At 40.1% G+C, this 8,500-nt stretch overlaps 1 protein-coding gene across 1 annotated transcript in view; it reads left to right on the top strand.

Annotated features, from left to right (window-relative positions):
- Window positions 1-7,485, top strand: part of LOC108785587 (interleukin-1 beta-like) — a 10,131-nt gene extending 2,646 nt beyond the window's left edge. Inside the window, exons 3-7 of the mRNA XM_018554678.1 lie at window positions 2,451-2,490; window positions 3,013-3,232; window positions 4,166-4,345; window positions 5,508-5,650; window positions 7,056-7,485. Coding sequence (XP_018410180.1) covers window positions 2,451-2,490; window positions 3,013-3,232; window positions 4,166-4,345; window positions 5,508-5,650; window positions 7,056-7,271 — 799 coding nt within the window. The 3' untranslated portion in view covers window positions 7,272-7,485. The remainder of the gene's footprint in view (window positions 1-2,450; window positions 2,491-3,012; window positions 3,233-4,165; window positions 4,346-5,507; window positions 5,651-7,055) is intronic.
- Window positions 7,486-8,500: the final 1,015 nt, after the last annotated feature.

Below are 8,500 nucleotides of genomic sequence, written 5' to 3'. Positions count from 1 at the left end.
TCCGTCGCAAAAGGAGCTAGCTACGGCTCTGCTCCCACGATGCTCGTGTCGCTGCCAGCTGAATGTGTTAGACGCCGCAGACGGAAAGGGGCAGGACACTTCTCCCGGTGTACAGCGTCGGCTACAATCGGCGACACAAGCACCATGGGAGGACAGGGCGCCTCTAGAACGCACTGGAATGCAAGCCGGCGTTCAGGGTCAGATTGCATTCTGCTCCCTGCCCACAGTGTAATCGCCCGCACCCGGAACTCAAGCACATTAGTGCCTGCATTCTGGTCCAGTGCGATCTGCAAAAATAGTGCTTGCAGCATTTTTGCAGATCGCACTGGACCTGAACGCAGGCATTAATGTGCCTGCGTTTCAGGTGCGGGCAATAACACTGCGGGTGAGGGGCGTGGCTGCGGTGCCAATGACTTCAATGCACCGACATGCCCCCTCCCGCCCCTGAATGCAGGTGTTTTTTCGTTGGTAGATCTCATTGAGCTCATCATTTGAAAAGTAGATCTCCAGACGAAAAAAACACAGACAAAATAGAAGGGTCCATTCACACTGGTCCACTTTGGTGCATTCCTTAAACCATAAGTGCACCTTAAAAACAAAGCACACTCATCCTTTTTTGCCCCCTGGCCTCTGACCTAAGCAATCCCACTCTCCTCCTCCGCAGATCCATATTTACTGAGATTCGATGAGCACGGTTCCGCTATTGCTTACATTTCAGTATGGCAATGGTCCCCTCTGCTGGCCATACCTGTGCATTACAGCCACACAGACTTCTATCAGGCTGTCTTCCGGCTGGAAGATGGACACAGTGAGGATAGGGAAACTTGCAGTGTTGTATGTCAACAAAGAGCAAAGCAGCGGTCCTTGGATCTCTGTATGTATATATCTGCCAAAGGCGAAGGTGGGATAACTTAGATCAATGCGAGGAATAAGTGCATAAAGGCAAAAAAGTGTTTAAATACAGGTTGTTTTTTTAGGGAAGAAAACACATAAAATCACTATACATACGTTTGTGTAACACAAACAAGGGTACAGCAAAGAATCAACTCCGTTTTGTGCTGCTCTATGCAAGAGAACGATTGCAACATCTAAGTACTAACACTGCCTTCTTGATTAATTTGTACATCTAGCATTGAAGCGCATTCATACACACATAGGGGCTTTAGTATATAGCCAGGTACTATCTGGTGCTATTAGAAATTCCAACAGCATTTAAAAGAAAACTATGCGGTAAGTTTTTTTCCCCATAGTTCTCTAAAGGGTCACGGGAGGACATATACTAGCGTCCTCCCGTGACCCAAAGCCCAGTATATCGCGAGCTACAGCTCGCAGTATACTGAGGGTGTTGCAGCCGTGACAGATCCCGACAATACTGTTGAGATCCACCCAGATGCGTGAATGATAGCTGGCTCTGCCTATCTAGAGGCAGAGTTAGCTGTACCCGCCCCCTCCCCCGTCCGTTCCTCCAGTCAGCGCTGGAGGATCGGAGGATCGGGGAGGGCAGAATCCCTGCAGGGAGCCGTGACTGACAGTCACGGCTCTCTGCAGCGAGACGATCGAGAAGTGAGCAAGCGACGGTATGTGTTCACTCACTTCCCGATCTATTGAGCCGACATGTGACAGTTTAATTGTCACAAGTTGGCTCGAACTATAAGGATGAGTGATTTACACTCACCTCATAGTTCTCCTTTAACAATAAGCAAATGTCCACTTCACTCTCTGAACTGAGCTTAGCTCAAAGAAAATGGTAAAGTTCACTTTGGACTCCTAAAACAAAAATGGATTTTTGCTTGCACGATTGGTAGTCAATATTCCCCAATAATCACCTTATTCACTAGGTTATGTAAACATTCCCTTCTTCTTTAGTAAATTACAGATTTTCCTGTAGTGACAGTATATTCCCCCGAAATTGAGGAAAGACTTCTGATTATGATGAAACATAGCATAGGCGTCACATCCTGATATGCTGGACAATACACAACAATCACATTTAATGCTGTGCACTGTTCTTCTGCAAGGGAGCGGATATGAAAATCCTACATTGCTCAAGAATTCAAAGCCTTGCCTACATTGCCTATATAAAGAGCTGAACGGAGGTGTTAAGCCACATTCACAAACACAAAGCATCAGAGAACATTGTTCGTACAGAGGACTTCTCTCAGTTTGCTGATTTTCCTCATCACAAGGTAGAAATAATTTTTCTTCCTATGTTTTTAAAATGTTACTTCATCTCTTTGTACTGGAGCAGGGTATGCCTGTATTACAATGTGTACATGTCTTTATTTCTCCTATTATCTCTCCACAGAAAGTACAATGGCAGTTGTTCCTGAATTAAATGACCTCCCAATGGACTCAGTTGCAAGCAGATTGGCACTATTGTGACAATACTTTGCCCGTGTTCACTTACAGTGGAATAAAAAAACAAACCTCTTTTTCTTTTTTCTGTTTAGTGAAGAAGAATTCTATGCAGAGTGCTTTTCTGAAATTAAGGTAAATTGTGGTTGAAATAATGTCATTTTACATTGATTATATGTGCTTATTTGCTACACTATCCATACAACTGCAATAGCATGCAGACATCTAAATACACAATTGAAATACAAATATGTGATCTGTTCTACCTGCCAAAGGAATGGAAATTTGGTTCAGCCAGACTTTGGATTTAAACATAATATATATAGTGCTCTCACCTACCAGCATGGCGGGATGTGTAAATCACAAGATGGGGGAAAAGAATCTATAGACTTTGGCGGGAGGAGCAGTTCACATCGATGTATTGTAGCTGTGTAGTTAGCTGTTTGCATGCAGTTCTGCTTTAAGAATGAGATAAGACTCTCATTAGAAAAAATAATTTTGGTGTGCCCACCATATATGCAGTAATTTGGGGACGAAGCTGGTTTAATTGGGATGATATTACGTATATGCCGGTTAATTCCTTATTATATCTAAACAGTCAATATTTACTATTTTTACCCTAATAAATCTAAATTTGCATTTTTTTGTGTTGTACAGGTCGATGTGAACCATTATGGATGGAAAGCTTCCATTTCTACTCAGTCTGGCTACAAGTCTAGTGTAACTCGGGAGACGATGAAGCCAAGAAGACCTGCGCCGTCCTTAAAGAAAGCAATCAAGTTAATAGTAATTGTTGGACGGGTGTCAGGAAGGAAAGGTTTCGCAGCAGAGTGCATGTTCGATGACCAGGATCTACTGAATCACATCTTGGTGGAGGGTAAGTTCCTAAGCACCTGAAATAAAAGGATGTTTATCTAGAACTTAAAGATAATCAGATATACCAACAACTTCTACTACCTATAAACCTAGAAATAAATCAATACAATATCATTTACATCATGCGGTAAAAGTATCTTCTTTATGTTACTTAGATTATAGGGAACGCATGGATTTTTTTTCAGATACATTTGACTTTATCAATGAGTGATAATTATTTTAAAAAACTTGTTTCTGTTTATTGTTTGTAAATTCATTTTCACATGGAGGCAGACATACTTGTCCATTACATAGGCTGGCTCTGCTTCTGTTTAGCAGTGCAACACAATGGCTGTGCTTTGCTGCTTCACCCTATGGGGCAGGTATGTCCTGACACATAGCTGTTATGGATGATTTGCTAAAGGAGTCATTTGTTTATTCATTACAGCTATTTAGAGACACCAACAATTTATACAACACTTTACATACGTACATTCACATCAGTCCCTGCCCTCAAGGTGTCTACAATCTAAGGTTACTTTTTCACATGCATTCATTACACATACTGGGGCCAATAAAAACAAGAGCCAGATAACCTACCTCCAAGCTCTCTCCCATGATGGAATACAATCTCAATACTAAGTAGTAAACCAAACGTGAGATTGTATTCCATCACAGGAGCGAGCTTGGAGTGGTGACTACTTTACAACACACACAGGGACCAAGGAGAACAAAAGTAGCCCTCCTCCAGAAGGAAGGACAGTGTCAGCACCAATTCAGAGATGATTGGAGGATCTACAGCCGAGTGATACACAAATAAGATACGTTTTTGTTCATAGTTAGGGCACTTGAATGCATTTCAAAGTTTTAATTCCTGAGTTTAGTGTCAGTTTAATGTGCAAGAAACTAATTAAACAAGACACATCTCTAACACGCTCTTTTTTTCTGTCTTTAGATGGCATTTCCTTCAATAAAGTAGAGGAGACGTGTGCAGCCGCACCCAAATTCCGCTACAGTAACACAACAGTATACATGATTCGGGACAGCAGGCAGAAGAGTCTGATGCTGCAAGAATACCAAGGAAGTGCCCACATGGTGGCTTTGTTTTTACAAGGGAACAACCGTACCAAAGAAGGTAAGCTGTGATTTGCAGATAGGTGTTCAACAGTATACAATAATCTGTTGTGTTGGAATGTATTGATCTTTCATTCCCTGACATAAGGGACATAACAAGCTAGCTAGTTTAATTAAACAAATAACACGTTTGTGAATATAAAAGGTACTAACATTTAACATTTAGACAGGCACATTCAAGTGCAGTCGTTGTTAGTAGAAAGCATGACCTACACATGTAATGACCAAGCATGAGTCCCGTCATGTACACAGGCGTGATTTTTTATCATTTGAAAGTAGGGATGTACCGATACCAAGCACTGTACTCGGTACAAGTACATGTACAGATAATTTTCCAGGACTAGACTAGAGAAAAATTCAAAAGTTTGGAGGCAGCTGTCATTTGTAAGGAGCACACGGAGCTCCTGGGATTTGTACATCTGTTTTAATGTATTATTTTGTTTTTATAAATATATATAAGTGATGTACCGACCGATACCATTTTTTTGCAAGTACAAGCACTGATACTTGCCCAAGTCCTCACAGATACAAGTACTGATACATTTTTGTTTATTGTCATGTGACAGTTTTTCTAAAACAATACAGACTAATGATTTCAGGACAGAGGTGGAGCACCAGAGCCAGGTCCTAGCTGCAACCCTGGTAGTGCTGCTCATGAAAATGCCAAGTATCGGCACTGGTATCTGGACATCCCTATTTGAAAGAAAATTATACTTCTGCATCATCCACTCCACACTGTGCACAAACTTCAGCCTTGACGGGGCTGCTGAATGCATTCCAAGTGAAGAAAAGGTCTGAGGAGCCACTTATAATAATTGGACACTTTTATTAAGCACAAGGGCACAAATAAATCAAGTCTCAGCTAGCGCCTTTGATCTTCATTATACCTTCGAATATCGCAAGCTGTTCCTCAGACCTTTGTACCTGAAATTATGTTTAACACTCAAGCTGATGATATTCACATATACAGTATAACACATAAAACATGAATAAACTTTACAATTGATTTCTTTATGATCAGACTTGTTTATCTCATGACAGTAAAGCACAACTGATCATATCTGGTGGTTTATGTGTCTCTGTGTGAAATTTTTATTCAAATTTATATCTTGTGAAGAGAGAAAAAGAACACATTTTTCATAGGTCTTCTTTTTTCTTTTTAGCAAAGATAAACATGGATGCCTACAGGTCTTCACCTTTCAATGGACAGACACAGCCAGTTACATTGGGTCTTGTAGGTCGCAACCTCTATTTATCTTGCGTAGTCGAAGAGGGAGACCAAAATACTCCAATCTTATCACTAACGGTAAGCATTATTTACTGGTTTTTACTGTGTTTATATACTGTGTGTGTGTATATATGTGTGTGTATATATATATATATAATTAGGGATGCCCCGATAGTTTTCGAGTACCGGTGCCGATACTTGGCATTTTCATGAGAACTAGTCTAAGCATTACCTTTTATTTGCTAACTTGACTTATAAAAGATGCAAGCTTTCAGGATCCCTTAGATCTCATTGTAAGACTTTATACAATACTATAATAATATGTTAAAAGCTAAAAGCATAAAATAAGATACTGTACAGCCCACTGAAATGCAATAGGAATATATTAGCATAGTCATAGTTGTATATATTGATCAGTATTATTAAATTATTTCTATACTGCATTTATATGTTACTTTAAGCAGTCTAAAGCTGGCCATAGACCTATAGATGATCTGCAGATTTTCTATGGTCAGATGGAAAAAGTGCAACAGATTCCTTCATCTACGCTAATCTGTGTGGATGGAGGAATCTCACACTGGGCCAAGCTTCAGTATCTTGCTAGTCGGCATCGCTGGCTGTCAAAATACCTGAACAATGCCGACATCAGATTGTTCAGGTATTTAGACAGCCAGCTGGGTCCACTAGCAACTACTAAAGCTTCTACTGAAGCTTGGCCCAGCGGGAGATTCCTCCATCCACACAGTTTAGCGTAGATGGAGGAAACTGTTGCACTTTTTCCATCTGACCATAGGCTAATAGAAAATCTATAGGTGTATGGCCAGTTTAAAAGCTTATGGGACAACTGGACCTTTGGTTCACTCCAGCTAGAAAAATACTTGCCTTTATCCAGCAATATTCAGTGTGTGGCCATGTCCAGTGCCGCACAGCCTTACTTTAGAAGGCATCCTAACCCGGCCTTCTTCATCTTGTGCATGTTTGCTGTGGCTGCATTCATTCCTATGGAAAGAGATCTTGATAGGAATAAATGGTCCTGTTGCGGGCATGTGCATGATGAAGAGGACCTAGTGGGGAAGCTACTTCAAGGATAAAAGTAAATATTTTTCCTGGCGGGCTGCACTCATGGGGTGGAGGCCTTACAAGACAATTGTACCAATGGTTAATTTGTCTTTTAAAGAATAATTGTAAATTCTGGGTGAGGGCGAAGTCTAAGGTTGGCCTATATGAGTATGTGGATACTTTCCTCAAAATGGCTAAATTAGGAATTGTGTATGAAGCCTTGGTAGGTCAGATTTGATTGAACTGGTTTAAATACTGCAATTACAGTCACACAAACCTACTGCCTACCTACATTCTGTATTATATGTTAGGATGGGGGGAGGAGTCATGAGCTATTATTGATTATGTTTTTCGTGGGTCCATTTGGCTTTTTTTTTTTCCTGAATCTCATCTAAAACTCTTCTCTTTGGTATTTCTTTAATAGGAGGTCACAAACATCCAGACAAAAGAGAGCAATGACCTGATGCCCTTCCTCTTTTATAGAAGAGAAAACATTTCTACCAGGAAGAACACCTTTGAATCAGTTGCTTTCCCCGGCTGGCATATTTGTACCTCTCAGGCTGAAAACCAGTTTGTACAAATGAAGCCACAAAGTGATCAAGCACACATCAGAGATTTCCTGCTTTATCCGCCCCAATAAGCTCAGAACCAACCCATGCATGTATGTACCATGTACAGTGCAAAGCCATGTATCTATGCTGTTACATATCTGAATATTCTCCTTAGTTGACCCAAACTTCTGTTCAGATGTGACAGAAACAGTTACCTGTAATTACTTTTATAAAGTTCCCAGTCTCGGTCAGAGAACAAAAAAGTAACTCCATTAAGAGTTATTAAATAGTGTTGTATTTATATATATTATTTTGTAATATTTATTGCGATTTGTAATGCGGTGCAGGGTATATATCGCTCTTTTGTAGTTTATATTTTCCTTATTTATTTATCTATTTTGTTATTTATTGTCAGCAGTAAACATTAACATTTTAAAACAGAATATACAAAAAATACATGATATAAATTAGTTTGCCTTATCTTAACAAATAAGACAAAAAGACAAACAATGCTAAAATAATTCATATTTATGAACTGTATATTTTTCTTATTTATGAAAATTATTGTATTTTTTTATGACAGACTTTGATGTAAATAAATTCAATAGAAACAAACATTCTTGTGTGATGTTTATGCTTGATCATAATTGTTTAAAATTAAATCACCTTTAACCACTTGAGAGTAGAGGTGATTAAACCACCTTTCTGTCCAGGCCATTTTCAGTTTACTTGATGGAAACATGGATGCAAAAAGATCCACCTGCAGAACTGTTTAGGTGTCAAAAATGAACATGCACAAAAAACTCTGCCTACATAAAATCAAAATGTTTATTGATAGAAATTAAAACCATATTGATATATTTATCTAAAAACAATGTATTGAGGAGGCATCATATGTTGAGCTGAACATGCCACCTTTGTTTCTACAGGCTTGCATTTGTTTTTGCCTCTTTGCTGCTGTGGGTCTGCTGGCACCTGTGGTTCTGCAGGCATGCATGTGGTTCTTGTTGCACAGAGCTAGCAGCTATCGGTGTCACCAGCTACACCTGATATTTAATACACCTTGCTTCCTGCTACTTCCTGTCCAGCCTCCTATCTCTCTCCCTATTTAAATACTGCTCAGACCAGCTTGCTGTGCTTGAGCAACACTCCAGTAACGCCTGGAGCTATAGATAGCAGATGAGTGAGCAGAAGGCCTGCATGACAAGGCTGTGAAGGGGAACGAGGATAGGAAAGGGTTAAGGAGAGAAAGGAAAAAGGTTATAGATGGGTCACTTACGGGATTGGATGAAGGGGTCCTTCAGGAGGGGCTTCAGGA

This window comes from Nanorana parkeri, unplaced genomic scaffold, assembly GCF_000935625.1.
Source record: "Nanorana parkeri isolate BGI_ZX_2015 unplaced genomic scaffold, ASM93562v1 scaffold169, whole genome shotgun sequence".
Lineage (NCBI taxonomy): Eukaryota > Metazoa > Chordata > Amphibia > Anura > Dicroglossidae > Nanorana > Nanorana parkeri.
This window is presented reverse-complemented; position numbering and strand designations above follow the sequence as displayed.